The sequence below is a fragment of the Stylophora pistillata genome, chromosome 3, assembly GCF_964205215.1.
Source record: "Stylophora pistillata chromosome 3, jaStyPist1.2, whole genome shotgun sequence".
Classification (NCBI taxonomy): Eukaryota; Metazoa; Cnidaria; class Anthozoa; order Scleractinia; family Pocilloporidae; genus Stylophora; species Stylophora pistillata.
This window is the reverse complement of record NC_142521.1, coordinates 31,717,542-31,735,628: the sequence shown is the minus strand read 5'-3', so window position 1 is coordinate 31,735,628 and position 18,087 is coordinate 31,717,542. Positions and strand designations below refer to the sequence as shown.

Genomic DNA, 18,087 nt, shown 5'->3' with positions numbered 1-18,087 from the left:
AAGGATTTGTATGGGATTTTCTACAAGGTAGCCATAGAGATAGTTAAAAGTGAAAATATTAAATAAAAATGGCTTACCTTATTCCATACGTGTGTTGCTTACTCCTAGTGTCGTTATTTTACCGATTTCACTTGATTTAAGCGGTTTTTTTAATCCTGGTTTTCTCTTCTTAAAAAGAAGACTCTTGTGTTCCTTGTGTGGTTCTCAAAGAGAGCTTGGGCTGCCTGTGATATTACGCGGAACTCGAATATTGAGGCGCACGAAAAGTACTCCCAAGTTCCGCGCGACGCGTGGACATCGTTTTTTTTTTTTTTTTAACAATGATTTTTTCTCTTCATTCGCGTAACGGAAAGGCCTGTCCAACATCGAGAAATTTTTGTTTACCGTATTTCCTTGAATAAACGCTCGGACGCTAATTTAAAATTTCGGTTGAAACGTTGTATCCCTTAAAATTTGAGGAAATGACCGGGTGGGGTGGGGGTGCTTATTTGACATTTTGGACTGAAAGGTGGGTGTTGATTCGGGGGAGGGCGTTTATTAGTGGGTGGGGCTTAATCGAGGACCTGACTTTTTTTTGCGCAAAATAGAGGGTAAGAGAACATATCAAGTTCGAAAAACTCAACAATTTCATAGCAAGCTTCAATCGATGCAAATTTCTTGAAATTTTATCAACCTTTTGAACACATATCCGTACATAACCTGTCACTTGACAACGTTTTGTTCGGTAAGACGCCAAATGAAGCATGTTTTGTTCTGTTAGGTTCATGAATATCGAAAAGTTCGCCATATTTACGAGGAACTCTTAGCTAAGTCTCCCTGCTATTTTTCTTGACTGATGTTAATCGATGTTAGTAATTATTGTGAAGAACGAAAAACAAAACTTTTAATGAACGCTTATCTAAAATTATGACAAGACTTTAATAAGTATCGTTTTGGATTTTGGCATTTTTAGCAACTTTTTGGCTATCCAGTGAGCAACTTTCTAGCATTTTACGAACACAATCGGGAAAGGCCTATCGACAGACTTCGCCAAAACGCAGGGACTGCTCGAAATCTACAGTTATACCACGGTATAGGTCATGTGCTGGACAAAAACGATTCTCTCCTATCATTGTGTCGTCGCGCACAGCGTAATTCGAAAACGAGTTTGGTCAACCATCACTAAAATAACTGAGGTTTGATAAGGAAATAGCCGGTCGTTCCCTCCCTTCCGTTTCTCATTGGGGGGTACGCCTACATGTTGGCTACAGCGAAGACAGAATGCACATACAAGAAAAGCGTCTTGAAAGTGCTCCAGTTTTAACTGAAATTTTGCAGCTTTAAGTCAGGTATCGTATCCCAAGCCTCTTGATATTTGAACGGGAATTGATTTTTCAAAAGTCAGTGAGGCCTCCCTCTATAAGATCTCCCATTCGTCACCCTTTGCTTTGGAAACACGAAGTGAGTAGATGAAATTGAAAATATATCACTTTTAACTGCTTACCTTTTTGTTAAAAAACGATTCTTGGTATATAAGATCAGCTCTTTGTTTCGTCCCAAGTTAAACCTGAACAGGAAATGTCAACAGTGTAGAACGCAAATATTACTTACTGAATCTGTCGCTCTTGATTAAGATATTCTGTAGAAATTTTTTCTCTTGTCTCCTCCCCTCACTTAACAGATCCTACAAACTGGGAAAAAAAAGTGTAACCACCGGCTAGCATTTGACAGTGCGATCAGTTCTAGGGATTCGGCGAGTTAGCGCTATGTTGGTGTTCAACTGACTTTTTTTAGCAGTTGAACACCAACATAGCGCTAACTCGCCGAAAACGCTTCAAAATGGCCAGAGACGCTCGGAATCAACAAAGAAAACAACAAAGCAATAAGGTAAGCCCATTTTATTTCAAAACAAGACATTTTTTTCTCTCTTTTAAGGCAAACCGATGACATCCCATACAAACCTTTATAAATATAAAACGTTGCGCAACACGGTAAGAGTCTCGTCCGCTTTTCTAGTAGTGAGCTTGCGCTGCCTGTGTTTCACTCATCTTTTCTAAACTTGAAACAACCTCGTTCCCAGGGTCTCTCATCTGCCCGCCTTATGTGGCGCCCGAGGCCCATGTAGCGAGCGAGGAGAGACGGCTTCTCTCAGTTTGATAAGAAATAGCACACAAACTGCAGTTACAAACATGACAGTAAAACGCATGTTGGAAAATAAGATTAGTAAACTGTACTTGACGTTTCGTATGTTTCGACATACATCTTCAGAAGTGGCAGTTAATAATACACGTGGCGACTAAGTTTAAGTTTAAGAGAAGTAACTAATTAACATAGCAATGAAGAAAAGAAAAAAATTTGCATTTTTAAAGATGCAAACTAATACAGGTAAAGCTTACCACGTGTATTATTAACTGTCACATAAATTATCAATTTTACAAAACCAATGCAATCCAGGCCCAAACGTTAACAAAAGTCTCCCTGCGTTATAAGAATTTCACTAAACTCAGTGAAAAGCATATGCTGATGATAAGCTGAGTGGGGCGGACGGGTTGACTTGACGTGAGCCGGTCTGAAAAGCCGTTTGGTCTTAAACTCGTACGTCGACTTAAGGCTTTGTCGCAGAAAAGCAAACTTTTATCAATCGCTCTATTTTTGATGGTTTTGACATTTTTTCGACAGCTTAAAGACAACTTTCTGTTAGATTTTTAGACCGGTTGTCCAATCAGATTCAGTCATGATGTGATATGAAGTATTTAGTTTAGTATGATTTTAGTCATTTAGATTTAGCGTGTAGCTGCTACTGACATTAATTCGAAGTTATTTAGGGTTAATGAAGTTGTCGCTATGAGTTTCCAGAATATGACAGTCTTGGAGTGGACGTGCTTAGTTTGTCTACTGACCTTGCTTTGAACCCAAACGAAAGTTCTTGTTTAGCGATAAAAATCAGAAGTCTTTGAGAAGTATTCAGGGACAAGTATTCAGCGAGAAGTATTCAATAAGAATACGAGAATGTAACCTGAGAGTATAAACAATAATCTCTTAGCGATAAGTCTTCAGTGAGAATCAAAGTGTGAGAGTCTCAGACATTAACCAGAGTTACTGAGAGAAAAAAATTGATGTAAGAAGAGAGAACCGAGATATTAAAGAGAAATAGTAACAGACAGTTCTAGAGTCCTTGGTGCCTTTCGCTGAGCGTGGGGGTGCTTCACAGTGGGTTTCCCCCGTTCATTACGACACAACACGGCGCGGGAGTTTTTAACAAACACCTTCCTCTAATGCCAAAATAAACGCCGTCAGTTTCAATGCCATTGGTCGAAAAAGAAAACGTTTCTCTTCCTTTACATTTCTAGTTAAGGAAGAAAAAGGATTTTGAGTTTTATTTCCATTTCGACGACTGTTGCTTCCTAAACAGAACAAAAAAGATGTACCATTTACCATAAATATGTGTTATCGACCAATATGCGTCATTGACCAAACTTGATGGGTCAAGATGGCTGGATATTGGCCAAGGTTTTTTGGGGTTTTTATGGACCGAGACGAAGCTGAGGTCTATAAAAACACAAAAGAGAGCTACTGTATTGCACAATAAACCCAAGAGAATCGTTAAATTTCTTTGTTTTTGACCATCTTCTAACGCTTTTTGCGACTCTATCGATGACAATGTCCAAAAGTTACGAACTTTGTTAGTCCGCTCCACGTACCTTTTATTCTTGCGCCGGATCAAAGAGTGCAGTCCCAAGCGGGCATGATGCCGGGGCCAATCTTAGGCCCGGTTTGAACGTCGAATTTCACATGTGCCGAACTTAATGCGAGAGTTGAATGCATGCAAAGTGCGACGTTTGAATCAATTAAATTCGACTGTTCTAACTGTTCCCATCTTGGAACAGATAATATCCACGGACAAATATCCATGCCTATTTTCGCGCCAAATACAAGCTATTGTTTGTATATCATATAAAGGCTGATTGCTTGAATGAGTCATTAGTTTTTCATTCATTTGCTATGCAGTATGAATTAATGAAAATATTGTTCTACAACCATCAAGATTTTACTCATTTCGGAGTGTGAACAAACGAGAACAAGCATGGCAGTCACCACTCATTACTTTTTGAGGTGATAGAGCTTGAAATTCAGTAGTTCTAGGCATACCATGTCGGCACGCTTGCAGCCTCAGGAAGATGTGAGTGGACTCCCCGCACGTCTCATTAGGGGGTTTAGGAACCTTAAGCTACCACGACGGCAACGTCAATGAGGACTTGGAAAAACAAGAGGTCTAATTGGCAGAACAATAGCTCAACACGTGCGTTTTGAAACTTTTTACATTTCTTAGCCGTCCTATGCAAAACAACAACGTGAAATCGCCAAAATTTGCGTCGCCTGCGAGCCTAAACCGTGACGGCAAATTAATGTAATTTCCATTTGGAACTCAACGCTACTTCTATAAGTCATGCTGAAGTTGAGCTGTGGCGCCGTATGAGACAATAAGCTGATGCAGCCATTTTTGAAATTCTGACTAAGAGTAGAAATTAATTTTTCTTAATCGAAGTCTTCCTTGGCGTTGCCGTCCTGACTCAGTGCTTAAGGTCCCTTTTAGGAAAGGACGACGGCGACGCCGTGGACAACGTCGCTTAAAAAATAAACTTACATTTTACCTACGAGTCCAGCGATACTCTAAAGTCATTTAGTTTGTTTCTCACGGTCAAAACTATCTCGAAACTGAAATTGGAACACAGCCTTAAATAAGAAAAAGAAATTTAAAAATCAGCTGTTGCCGTTCACGTTCTCCAGACAACGCAACGTTTGGTAATTTCATACTGCTGTTTTGTAGAGAGCGCAAACTGAAGAAAACTACAGATTTATAGCGCACGTGCACAGCCATTGTTCTGCTGATTTAACCCTCTTGTTTGGTGACGTTCCCGTTGCCGTCGTAGTTATCTTAAACTCCCTATTATATTCAGCCGGGTTTGAAAGTGAAAGGCCCCACGGCTTTTGCTGAGTTTTTTACATTTTGTATTTGAATTCCAGAAAAATGAGCAAGGAAATGCAAGACTTTTTATATTCACAGTACGACCGTGAAAGCAAACCTTGGAACGTATGGAAGACAGTCCGGAAAAGCCAGTTAGACCAGTTTGACGTGTCCGACGATGATTCGTCTTCCGAAGAGGAAAACGAGAAGCTCGCGAAGTTTCTAAAAAACTCGAAGTCGGATCGTCGGAAAACATTCGAGATGTGGTTAACCGATAAAGAGGCACAGCAGATTAGAAGACAGACAGCATTGGCCGGAATGGCAAAACAAGAGGCCATTAGGAAAAGGAAAGAAGTCCACTGGCGCCAGATAAATGGCAAAACACATCAGGAGTGGCTCGAAGAGTTGAGAAGTGACAACATGAAAAGCCGAGAACCAACCGAGGGCGAACAAAGCGATGAACGAAAGGTCGAAGCGATACGAAAATATCAGGAATGGTTACGAGCCAAGGATGAAGAGGCCTTAAAACGCGAGGATCAATTAAGGAAAGAGGCAGCTGCTAAGTTTACAGAATCACAACAGAAACGAGACGAAAAATTGCAACGCGCGTGGTTTAAGAAAAAACTGTTTAGTACATCCTGAGCATTTCACTCCAATGAGGATGTTTAGCTGTAGGCGTGGGGTCATTGTGCGATACCGTAGTCGTTATGTTAGTAATGAGCTGTAATATTAGATATTAGGCGATTAAGTTAAACTAACAGTTCATCGTTGGAACAAGAAAGCAGTCTTGAGGATTTCAAAATGACCCCTATAAGCAAATTGAGATCATCTAGAGAAAGGTCGGGCCAATGATTTCAAGTTTTACTTTTTGATAATCACCCTAATCTTCTCAACTTTACGAACCTAGAACCCAAAACTTTTAGATCCTCTGTACTTTCAAAATTGACATCGTATCGTCAACTGTAAAAAAAAAAAAAAAAACATTTAGAGCCAATTTCAAACCATTTTGCCATAAGACAATACAAATTGTTTGTCTTAAAAAATTTGCAGAAGCATGTTCAACGTGCACAAGTATATATTAAAACAGTGGATAACATTGATAACGCGCTCTGATTGGTTACTCAAACTCCGTATAACCTTTGTTCTTCACCTTCAAGCAAAGCACGCGGAATTTACACCCGAAAATATGGTAATCGTTGCAAGAATAAATGAGCCAAAATCACCTCAGTGGATTGTGCAAGCAGTGGATATTTACATCGCCATTTTGGTGTCTTCGTAAAATTCACCATTAGCCACCTCCACCGAAGTGGATAGTTCTTCAGATATACTTCGCAAGAAAAGAAACATTTACGCAAATAACAAGAAACATTTCATTAAAAATCCTTTTATTACCAATTTATTAGACCTTCAAATATGCAAATATAAATTAAATATGCTCTTTTGAATGAATTACCTATATCATATTTTTTCCTGTCACCTTCTTCTAAATGAATTTTTTTTCATGCAGTTTTTTTTTTTCCATTTCCATCAATTTCAATTTCATTCAGGTCAGTGGTTTGTATAGTATTAAATATATTAACCAGTAGTTTCACTAGTAACCTTTTTGGCTTCCCTTGGTGTTGATGTATGGAATCCCGTGAAAATGGGTTCCCACTCCACTGATGAGCAAACTCGTGATCAGTGGGTAAAAAAAAGGAACAAAGCGTATGCAAGGGTGGGAATGAGTGTGTAAAATGAACATAAAAGTTAGGTAATAAAATTGAGGGAGCGACCTCTGTAACAACAGCACGCTCCTAAACTCAATTTAAAATTGTAAAAAATATATGTTATATATTATTAAAATAAAATAAATAAGTAAATAAAATCAAAATAAAATAAAATAGAATGAAGTTAAAATATTATATGAGTAACTATCAGAAAGAGGAGGCGAAGCATTTAGGGTTTAGGGTTAAATTGCTAATTTTATATTAGAGTTTTGACTATAGTTAGGGTTAGAGTTTTATTAGGGTTAGGGTTAGGGTTTTAGGGTTAGATTAGGGTTGGGTTAGGGTTGGGGTTAGGGGTGAGCTTCCGCGCGAAAATGTGATATCTTCTCGCGTGAAAAATAACATGTTACTTTCACACGTGAAAATAAAACCGTTACAATGGTTACATAATAAAATACACCTTTCGCAGCAAAAGTGACACAGTTTTTTTTTTTCATTGGTGTTCATATCGCTTCGCTCACTCGTGAAATATTTTTTTCAACATTGTAAGAGAAATTTCGTATTCCCGCGCGGTCATACGATATCCTCTGTATCCGTATTTCAGTATCATGACAGGAAGAAAATTATTTTTTGAACATTGCAGAGTTGTTGACTCAGTGCGTGAGAAATGCATCGTACTTTAATCTCGTCTAGCCACTGCAGTCCTTCCTTTTCGTTTTTCACTTCACGTTTAAGACTGATAGCCGGCCTTTTTTCATTTTCTCCTTCGCTTGATGTCTCACTGGTCTCACTGGTCTCACTTTCCTCTGCAAAATGTACAACATTATGCAAATGAAATTTTGAAAAAGAAAAATCACAAAAACAGTTGTTTTTTTTTAACAGCGAATAGAAAATTCTTGATCTTTCGTGGTTTTAGATGAATTCTGAAATATTCTATCTGGCAAATACAGCTTTTTTTTTTCTACGAGGGTAGAAGAAACTGAAAAAGTTTTTCCTATCCGTTTCTAAGATTCAAAATTCTCTTGGTAAATTTTCAACAATTTTAGCTCCGTGGTACAGACAAAGGCAGTAAGTTTCGGTATTGGGCAGTAATTGTATCTTATTAAACGTTTTGTTGTGCAGTATCGCTGAGAATGTTTGCGAGTTGTGCCGTATTTTGACGAGCTTGTAAGGCGAGTCAAAATTCAGCCGACATTCATCAGCCCTGAGAATACGTTGCTCCTAATATGAGTAAAAAATAATTGCGTTTATTGATGAGTTACTTTCTACTATCAAAAGAAACGTCCATTATGGAAAAAGTTCTGCATTTATATCAGTCAAGATTGTAAATTTGAACTTTTCGCAGTAGTGAAAATGTCCCTGATCTCTTAATCATATGCATAACCGCCATTTCGGTGTCCCACCTTCGCTTTGAGGTTCCTCTTCATCTTTTAATTCCCGTTTCAGCCGCTAATCGTTGGTCAGCAACTTGTTCGTGTTTTCCACGCTCGCTGTGTTACTTTTGCCACTCCGTTTGCTTCCTGTTTTTAAATCACAGATATCGTAATAAGTGAATTAGACATTCATTTCGGACGGAAATTCAGTGTGGCGTTCAAAAGTAAAAGAAACCGCTGCAAACGGTGTAACATACCATCAAAAAAAAGTTAACTGCTTACCCTGGCAAAAAAAGTGCCTTGCTCAGTGACTCAAGAAATTTCGCTTCACCTTCAGCGTTGGTTTCGAGGTTGTCAGGTAATCGAGGAGGCTTGCAAATTACAACTGTTTCGCAAGTAGTTAGATAATAGTAATGGAGATCGTTGTTGTTTTTCTGTTAAACAGGTTTATCAAGATTGGTATCAACCGAAGTAACAAACAACATTTCAGGCCTCAAATCGAGGTAATCTGACGTTGATACAAACAAGTTTTGTCGACTGTTGGTTTTGGTTAGGTAACATCTTGTTCTGTAATTTTCTAAAGCAATTACCGAGTCGATTTTCTACTTTTCTAGTTTGTGGAATATCATCCCACCACAAAATGTGCAGCAATTACTCAAACTCCACACTCGACATTCAATACCCAAATGAATAGGAAACTTCCTTTTTCATAACCCTGTTTTGTTAAAAAAAAAAAAAGATTCAGCAAGTTTTAACTTCCCAAAATAAAACCCAGTCTACGTAATGACTGCATCCTAAATACGCGTACAAGCACGTCCGAGTAAGCTTTTTCCCGTGCTGCAATGGTGAGTGACGGACCCAATTGGTTCGCTTTTCTGCTTCCTCGCATGCCCTTGTTCCATTGCTTGTATCTTTTTCGTCATTATTGGAACTGATATAGCATAGTAAATAAACATTCTAGTTACTTAGGGCTCATGTTTTTTCCTTTCTTTTTTTTTCTTTAAGCATACAGGTGTGCTGAGTACAATTCTATGCTTTATTGATAAAAACAATGAGCATTCATGGCAGCAATAATAATAATGATAATGATAACAATATCATCATCATAAAATAATAGCTACTTTGCCTGTTGGTAATTTGATATATTTTCGTCGGTCGACTTGAGCGTCGCTTCCCAAGTTGCTTTAGGGAAAATGCGAGTGTCTATATAAACATTGATAAACTAAACATTTTTCGTCATTGTGAAGAGGGGGGGAGGCAGAGGTTACAAAGCAAGAGCTCTAAATTAAGCAAAGCAAAATTAAACAAGCATAACAAAAGAGGGAAAATTCTTTATTACCAAGGATGCTCTATCTTTCAGCGTGGATAATCATGAACTTCAAGTTGAGAGATGTAGAGATAATTTCATACCGAGCGTTGAGAAGTGACGATTCGAACGATAGCTCTTGTCAGAACGAAGGCTTTAACAACCACAGGGCCGTGGGAGTAGAGGGCAGGGGGTCTGTGCCCCCTCACTTTCTTGGAAAAAAAGAAACTTAACCAAGGCAAGCCTTACCAGTAAGGAATTATGAAGGACAATTTTTCAAATTTGCCAGGGGAGGATACCCCCCTGGACCTCCTACTGGGATTAGCCTTTTGGTCCATCGTCAAACACCCACAGCTGTGCAAAATTCGTTCGTATAGTCTTGTACCAAGAGCTAACTCTCGATACGCCAGCTTATAAAAATTGTGACACCGGTTCACCTATCTTTATCGACTTCTAGATGATAGTCTTACCACACCACCGGAACTGCTGATTCCCTACACATTTGATTCAGACGCCACTAGTGGTACCATCAATTTAGCTCTGCTACTACAAAGACAATGTGATAGGTACGGCCTTTGAAACTGGCCTTTGTGACTGTTAAGGTGAGAAATTCGTTTACGGGGATTCGACTGTAAAAGTATTTAACTGTTCGTGCTCCCTTGCAAGTTCCTCTAGCTAACGTCACGATCAACTACCTCTCCCCTCCTCCATTAAAAAGAAAGCAATATGGCGTACACCCTGAAGAGCCGTCGATTTAAGACACGAAACACAGGCCTCTTTTTATCATATTTCCAGCAAGGGCTCACGTCAACTACCATCTTAAACTACGCTGAACTGGTCTCTAACTAAAATTCGGTGTAAAGGGGGATCATGATTTTGTAGATCTTGTCTGCGACAACCGATGGCCCAGTGAACATGGACTCTTTCCAATCAAACAACAAGAAAAGAAAAATTGTCAATCCAAAAATTGCCATCCAAAAGTTACCAGTCGGTTGATGGTGGCATTATTAGCATACTTCATGGCGATAATTATTTTAGACTCCTCTGAATAAAATTTCCATATCATTCGAAACCATAGATGGGATTTTGGCTGCAGATATTCTCAGCAACATTTTTTTGCGCTTTCGTTTTGCGTCTGTGATTCATTTTCAAGATCGATGCCTGTCGTTTGTCGCAATGACCTCTTTGCAGTGTCTTCATTGTCCAAAGGTAAGCACGTGTTCAATATAAAATCAAAAACTTTCTGAACGTTTTCGCCAGATTTTGCACTCGTTTCAAAGAATGGTTTCTCGTTGAAGCTACCGCTGGCCCTTCCTTTCTTTTCATTTTGTTCCAAGGCTAATGACTCGCCAGCAGAGGATGCAATTTCCCGAGAACTGCCCGTTACAAGATCTTTTTTGGTGCCTACTACCACCACAAGACAGTTTGGTTCGGATGCGTCAAGCAATTGTATATAGCGCTCTCTTAGCGCGCGAAGAGATTTGCCTTGGGAGATGTCATAAGCCAGAATAGCTGCTGAAGCGCCCCGACAGTAAAATGAGGAAAGGCCTGAGTATCTCTCTTCACCTGCAGTGTCCTAAAACGAAAAGAAAAGACTTAAAGGCGGCTGACAACACCTTCGATAAAATATCTTTCCTCTGGCACCTTTTCCTCTTCATTATCTTCAGTGTTAAGCATTTGCTCTCCCCACCCCTCCCCCCTTGTACCATTTCACAGTAGTTTTGTTGTCGTTGTCTTTTACTGTAAACAAAATTCATATTTTTTTTTGGTTGTTTTCCTTTCTCTGAATACACACCAATACTCCAAAACGAGAGATCCCATTTAGGTCGTGGTCAACTACGCACTTGTCATTTGACCTTTTTTGGAAAACTTTGAAAATTTCCTAACAGTAATCGCTACAAATCTCTAAAATAATGATTCGACAAGAAGCGCTGATAACATCGAAAGGCGAGGACCACAATTTAGTCAGGTCACTGTGTGGCGGCTTGAGAAATTTTCAATCGGGTATCGAAGGTAATCTGGGATTACCTTGATTTGCAGTTCTTGAACACTCTGTGATTGGTCCACGAAACTAGTGCTGTTCCCTCAACCAATTAAGGCGGCGAAATACGAGATGCAAAAAACCCCCAACTTGGCGCGCAACATTGTTTCGTTGCAAGATTTGGTCGATGTTTCTCGTTTTTCACCTTGCGTGATCAACTTGTCTCGCAACAAAAACATTTGTTGCAGGTTGAAGAAATTTGTTGCGAAAAGTAGAGCGCGGGTCAACTTTGAGCAACAAATTCTTTCAACCTGCAACAAATGTTTTCGTTGCGAGACAAGTTGATCACGCAAGGTGAAAAACGCGAAACATCGGCCAAAACTTGCAACGAAACAATGTTGCGCGCCAAGTTGAGGATTTTTGTATCTCGTATTTCGCCGCCTTTAGACATAAACCTTAAGCCAATCGTGACCTGCCCACGTTTTCCCGCCCTTTTGGGTAGTTTGCCTGTTTTATTTGAGTTCTCCGAGGCCAATGATGAATGTAGCTTGATTGGCTGTTAGTTTTGCATTTTCGATGACCACATCAAGTCTGCTCTTACGACAAAAATTAACAATCTTTTGACAGTAATTTCTTGTAATCTACAGAATACACATTGATTCCATTACCCAGATAGCAACATTGTAGGGTCCCCACTGCTTTAGAAAGAAAGATGCTCCGATAGTCTGTGGGAAAAAACGGCAGTCAAATATTTCGGCCGAGGAAAATGGTCAGTCTTTAGCATTAATGTCTTATTTAAACCTGGTCCAATCATACAGTCTGTCTGGCCATAAATTCGCTGAAGGGGTTGATAAAAGTGAAGAACTCTTTATTGGTAGTCTGTCTGCCAGTGGTCAGTCACGTATGGACTGACTGTCAGCCCTTTATGGGCTCACTGCTGGCCATTTTCTAACCAATAGGTCTGAGCTAAATTTGGTAAGGCAGCAGTACAGCAATGCAATACAATCAAACATGAAAAATTAAATGAAAAGCAATAAAATTAAGAAAAAAAAATAGGAATAAAGGCTGTGGGCAAAAAGAGGGAGATTATTTTAGTTACCAATAAGGATTCCCACTGTCTAACTTTTGATTTTCTGGTGGGTTGAACTGTAAGCTTCAGGGTACTTGTTGGTGAGTGGAAACCATGTACTGTACTATGGTCAGCCACATTATATTCTTGTACTAGTCTAGTCATTTTCAGAAAATTCAATGAACATTAGTTCTAAAGCTCTTCTAGAACACTTACACTGATGGTGTTTCCTTGAAAGACTCCATGAAGATATCTTTGGATCAATGAGGTTTTTCCAACGCTAGTATCACCAAGAATGATTACTTTCAAATCTCTGTCACAAAAAAAGTAAATGAAAAAAAATCATTTTTTGGAAATTTTCACAGTTCATTTGAGGATAACAAAATTGCAATAAAATACTTCCAAAACCATAAAGATGCAGTTTAAAAAGGCTAAAAAAAGGCTTGCTGACAACATTTCAACATTAACATAATGCCACTATCAAGTCAAAAAGAATGATAAGTGTAGGAGGCTTTAAATACTAAAATAACAAAAGGTATTGACAAAAAAAAAGTTGAAAACAATATTAAATAACTAAGAAAAAACTAAATAGTTATTTATTCATCATATTATATTTCTTAGCCTTTTTAAAATGTACCTTAATGGTTTTTGAAGTACTTTGATGCAATTTTTATCTTCAAGTACTTTTCACAGTTTAAGGAAATAATTCTCTTTCTTGGGTTATTTTTCTTGTAATGTTTTCTTCAACTATCTTTTCATTCATTTTCTTCACTTCTTTATTAGCCCTATCATTAATTCATACTTTCAGTACTAATAATATACATGAAAAAATTTCTCAGTTCTGATTGGTTAAGATGAATGCAGTTTTCAGTTAATTCAGTGCAGAAGAGAGTTAATTCAGTGCAGAAGAGGGTTATTTCAGTGCAAAGAAAGAAACAAACCGAACATTCTGATTGGTCAGAATGATTGGTCAATGTCAATGTCAAGGTCAATGTCAAGGTCAATGTCAAGGTCAATGTCAAGGTCAATGTCACTTGCATGGTTTGAATAAATTATTTTTGCACGTGATGCACACGCTTTTCTTCTGCATAGTTATGAGAAGCTACCTCATATTTTTTCATGTATACATGTATTTTTTTATGTATTTTTTTATGTATACATAATCACATGATTTTTTTGTGCAATTTGGAATAAATAAGCACTTATAAATTTTTTCAAAGACCACAAATTGCACTCGCTCTACGTGCTCATGCAATTTTGTTAGTCTTTGAAAAAATTTATTTGTGCTTATTTATTCCAAATTGCACTCGAAATCATGTGATTACCAATACAAACTGAGTCAGTCATTCATTCTCTTAGCCTGGCATCATGGTGCATTTTTAGACTAAAATTTATTTTAGCCCACTCCCCTGCTTAGTCAGACTATTTTCTTGTCATTTTTTTTATAATTCTTTTTCTTTGTTTGTTTCCCTATGCTGAGTCACTTGAACTTTCCCATGGCAGTTCAGGCCAAAGGGACTCTGAGTCTCGTCCCAAAACATATATATGCCCAAGAAGAGAAACTGAATTGTATTATTTGACTGTCAAATTCAAAACAAACACATAATCTTATATAAAAATCCATTGGGCAATGACCAATTATATGGTCCTTTAAGGTGATCACAGTACACAAACAATAGTGAAAATCACAAAAAATTATCACCCTTACCACTAAAAATTTAATCATGGCACATCTGATCCACTTATTTTTAGCAACTTGGTAACATTCCAGGCATATTTTTGGTGTTTGGAGTCTTGCACCCCTTAAACTCCCAAGAACTGATTTTTAATTCTCCCCTCTAGCTGCTACACATTTCCTTGTAAATTAGCGAGGAGAATTTGGTGTCTCATCAGGATATCAACTTGTATGTGATAAGTCTGAGTATTCTCATTACCTGTTTACTGAATAATGTATGGATATTATAGAGAAAAGTTACATGTAAATCACTTCTGGGAATTAAAGGGTTGACCATCAACTTCCACGAGTGACCAAGACAAAATTTCTCCATACAATTTCACAACAATATCAAGCATACAAGGGATGAGAAAACACAAAAATCCACCAGGGGACTATAATTTGTTCCATTAACAAAATTTATTCTCCAAACTAACATCATAAAAGTTTTAAGACACAAAGTAAAGAGAATTAACAATAAGATCTTAGGATTAGCTCCAATTAATTAATTAGCTCTAATTAGCTCCTAGCTTAGAGCTAAATACTTACTGACACTTAAATAAAGTATATATATGTTGGAGTGAAAGGCCCAAAATGACCTGATAGACAAGTAAACATGTTTCACTTACGCTTTCTTTTTTGTCGTCGACTCCTGCATCTCAAAAAAAAAGTGGCTCTACTGTGTCTATTTCACCCTCTTTCTTACATCTAACAAGTAAGAGAAATAATAACTTAGACATTCAGCTTTTACAGGTTTTTTATTTTTTTTTATTTAAAAATTGATAAAATGATAGTTATTCAAAATGATGGGGATATGCTGCTGGATGGGGTCGCATTTTCATGACTGGGTTAACTATACTTAGATTACTGGTTTGCTGAATAATGTATGGGTATTGTAGGGACAAGTTTTAAGTTAATCACTTCAGGGAGTTTCAGCATTAAACTTTAACGTAAATTACAACATCTTCAACCAGAAGCCTGTAAACATGAAAAACATCTACTATTCTTGTAATGTGCTTTGCCCATATCCTATTGAGCAGCTCTGAGTACTTTTCAGTGTCACTACAATCAGCTAGATAACATAAAAAAAATTATAAAAACACATTTTAACAAATAGATTTCATGTGATCATGCACCTATTCAGTAGATGACAGACCACATCAAAATGTGTTATTAGAACAAAAAGGGGCACATGGGGCACAGTCAAGTGTCTCGAATGATCTTACCACATTTTGACACCTTTAGCTGTGACCTGTTGCTGTACAGACCTGCCGCAACATGGAGTCCATTTGCTTCATATGATAAGGAAGCAAAATTATGTTAAAGGTGACGTACGTCATCTATGAGCCTGTTCTCCAGTAGATCATTAAAGTAACAACCAATGTAAACAAGGGCATAATTCCACTCATCATGTAAGTAGAAAATATATAATGACTTCAGCGAAACTCAAACAAGATATTTGTGGCTTTCCTGTGACTAGAATGGTCACTTTGGGGTAAGTAACCCCAGTTACAGACTAGACTTATTGTTCAAGCCAGCTGCATGTAGCATCCTGTATACAGATTGGTCAGTTTGGTGTAGGAAACCCCAAATCAATCAATCAATCAATCAACAACTTTATTTGAGTGTCTAATCTTCTAGCTTGCCCTCAGGCCTACTAATCAGGGACACTATTTAAATTACTTATTAATGATAAATATATATTAATAATTGACCACTTTCAAAAATGGCTGCTGGATTGATATTCTTTTGTTTAAATTTAAATTAGCCTTTCTGGCCTCGTTCTCCAGTTCAAAATTCAAAAGAAACATTATCTCAAGCGAGGCTAGTGAGGCTAATTTGAATTTAAACAAAAGAATATCAATCTGGCAGCCATTTATGAAAGTGGTGTATACTATAAGGTAATAAGATTTAACTATTCAAAACTTCTTCAAATATATACAAAAGTCAATATACTTAAAAATACACATATGCAATAAAAACTATGTATACAATTTTATAATATAATTTTATCAACTCTACTAGTTATAATATTTTCTGTTTATGAATTATGAGTTACACATGTGGCACCTTTTGTATGCGTTTTCACTAACCAATTCGCTCAGATCTTTTTTCCTTATATTTTCTTTAAACCCTCTTAAGGAGGTCTCGTTTCTGTCCTTCATGCTCAATTTTGGCCATAAAAATGGCCCAAAAAATGAGGGAATGCTTTCCGTATTTGACAGTTTTTACCCTTTGAACATGAAAGTCCGAGTTCCTCAGGTTGTAGTTGGAAGGCGATGGCGAGAAGAGTTCTAGTATACTGTAAGGTAATAATATATTCCTGATTCCCGAAAAACAATAGCTTAATGATATAAAATCTATCCACCATTTTGCAGACAATATACACAGCCAGGGTAAGTCACAAATTGTCTAAAGAAGAACTTTGGAATCATGATCACAATCCAAGTGGAACACAGGTGACAGTGCCGAGTCTGTTGAGTTCTCCCAAATTAAAGGCAATCAAAAATAACTCAGCATTTTCTGAAAGAACTCTTCAGAGAATTATCTACTATTCCAACTGCGGCAACGACGTGAGATGGCGTTTCCAAATGTTTAGTGAAGCCATAGGGCTCTTCGAAGTTAACTAGCATTCATTGAAACGGAAAATGAAACGATGAGTCCTCGCTGATTTCGGGTTCAATGATACCTAAGTCGTGATAAAGTGAAGTAAATTCCGAGGACGATCAAGCCAAAGTTTATTCACAAGAACATCACGAGACTTCAATTCTCCACATTGCAGACGAAGTTACACGTAGGTTCCTAAAATAAAATACGCGTAAACAACTTAGACCTACCGGGAAATTTAGTGTTTGTTCCTTGATCCCGCACATATGACGAAACAGTGAGCCCGCGTAGAAAAACTTGGTCCGAAATTGAAGTATGGTTGAAAATGGACAGCTTAAATCTAACAGGAATTAAATGAAAAGAAAAGAAAAGGAAACACAGTTCAACTCCCGACGGATTGAGTTGAATATATTCATCCCCAGACCTTTTGGTCGTTTCAGCGCGCAAATATTAATGTGATCAGTTGCGTGACTTCGAGAGGCTATGACATCATCCCCAATCTGGTGTCACGTGACACAGTGTTGCCTTCGACCCAATATTTCGGACATTTCGAGACATGTTAAGGGGCTTGATCAAGGAAATTCGAATCCAATTTAAAAGTGGCGTGTATTGAGTACATTACACTGCCTACCAAAGGGATTAAAGAGGCGATGGAACTTAGCAAATACCTACTTGCTATTTGGGGACCATGCTCTTCGGCCTTACTGGAGAAACTTGAGCGTATTCACGCACGAGCTGCGCGGATAATCTATAATCTACCGAGGGAAACAACCATAAATGACTTGAGAAACCTAAAGTGTTGGTCTCCCCTTTCCCACTTCTACACATAAAGGATCCTATCAATAACTTACAAATCATTCCATGGGCTCAATAATGATCTACTTAATAAACTAGTTACAAAAGGTGCCCAAGTGTATGGCCTTAGAAAATCCTTGAACATAAATGTAACAAGACCAAAAACTGAAACAGGACGATTGACCTTTAAACATAGGGCTGCCATTGCTTGGAATACCCTCCCGGACAGCATAAAGGAGGCGTCCAGCCTTGAAGCTTTCAAAGAAAAACTGAAGAAAAACAAACTGATCTTGAGCAGTATATCTTATTCAAAGGAATCTTCATCAATTACAAATAAGGACGATATTTATACATATTTTTGAACTAATTATTGTAATACTAGTAGCTTCTATATATATGTACATATTTCTATTTCTTAATTAAGTGTAAAGTTTTAAATTAGTTAGCAGGTCCACATCAGGACTTTAGTCTTGCCTACCTAGTAACCTGCTTTATCAATAACTTACAAATCATTCCATGGGCATACATGTATGTATGTATGTATGTATGTACATACATACATGTATGTATGTATGTATGTATGTACTTTAA

At 37.7% G+C, this 18,087-nt stretch overlaps 2 protein-coding genes across 3 annotated transcripts; one reads left to right on the top strand and one right to left on the bottom strand.

Annotated features, from left to right (window-relative positions):
• The first annotated feature begins 962 nt into the window (after positions 1-962).
• Positions 963-6,421, top strand: LOC148735644 (uncharacterized). 2 transcript variants are annotated; one of them, XM_088755674.1, is made up of 2 exons: positions 963-1,866; positions 5,005-6,421. In XM_088755674.1, the coding sequence occupies exon 2, from the start codon at positions 5,009-5,011 to the stop codon at positions 5,585-5,587; it is 579 nt and encodes a 192-aa protein (XP_088611800.1). In that variant the 5' UTR covers positions 963-1,866; positions 5,005-5,008; the 3' UTR covers positions 5,588-6,421. The 2 variants fall into 2 exon arrangements, with proteins under 2 accessions (XP_088611800.1, XP_088611799.1); XM_088755673.1 differs by having other exon boundaries at positions 1,783-1,866; positions 5,045-6,421.
• A 2,919-nt stretch (positions 6,422-9,340) lies between these two features.
• LOC111329621 (ras-related protein Rab-20) lies at positions 9,341-17,144 on the bottom strand. Its single transcript, XM_088755672.1, has 5 exons — positions 16,932-17,144; positions 14,724-14,802; positions 12,597-12,693; positions 11,980-12,036; positions 9,341-10,906 (listed from the first exon to the last, which is right to left on the bottom strand). Exons 2-5 carry the CDS (start codon positions 14,750-14,752, stop codon positions 10,433-10,435), a joined length of 657 nt encoding a protein of 218 aa, XP_088611798.1. The 5' UTR covers positions 14,753-14,802; positions 16,932-17,144; the 3' UTR covers positions 9,341-10,432.
• Positions 17,145-18,087: the final 943 nt, after the last annotated feature.

Excerpts from the sequence above, each read along its gene's own strand:
- LOC111329621 (XM_088755672.1), bottom strand. The coding sequence starts at position 14,752 with ATGCAGGAGTCGACGACAAAAAAGAAAGC. Across the intron at positions 12,037-12,596 it reads TTCAAGGAAACACCATCAGT|ACTATCGGAGCATCTTTCTT; the intron begins GTAAGTGTTCTA and ends TTTTTCCCACAG. Across the intron at positions 10,907-11,979 it reads CCTACAATGTTGCTATCTGG|GACACTGCAGGTGAAGAGAG; the intron begins GTAATGGAATCA and ends TTTTCGTTTTAG.
- LOC148735644 (XM_088755673.1), top strand. The coding sequence starts at position 1,819 with ATGGCCAGAGACGCTCGGAATCAACAAAGAAAACAACAAAGCAATAAG. Across the intron at positions 1,867-5,044 it reads GAAAACAACAAAGCAATAAG|TACGACCGTGAAAGCAAACC; the intron begins GTAAGCCCATTT and ends TTATATTCACAG.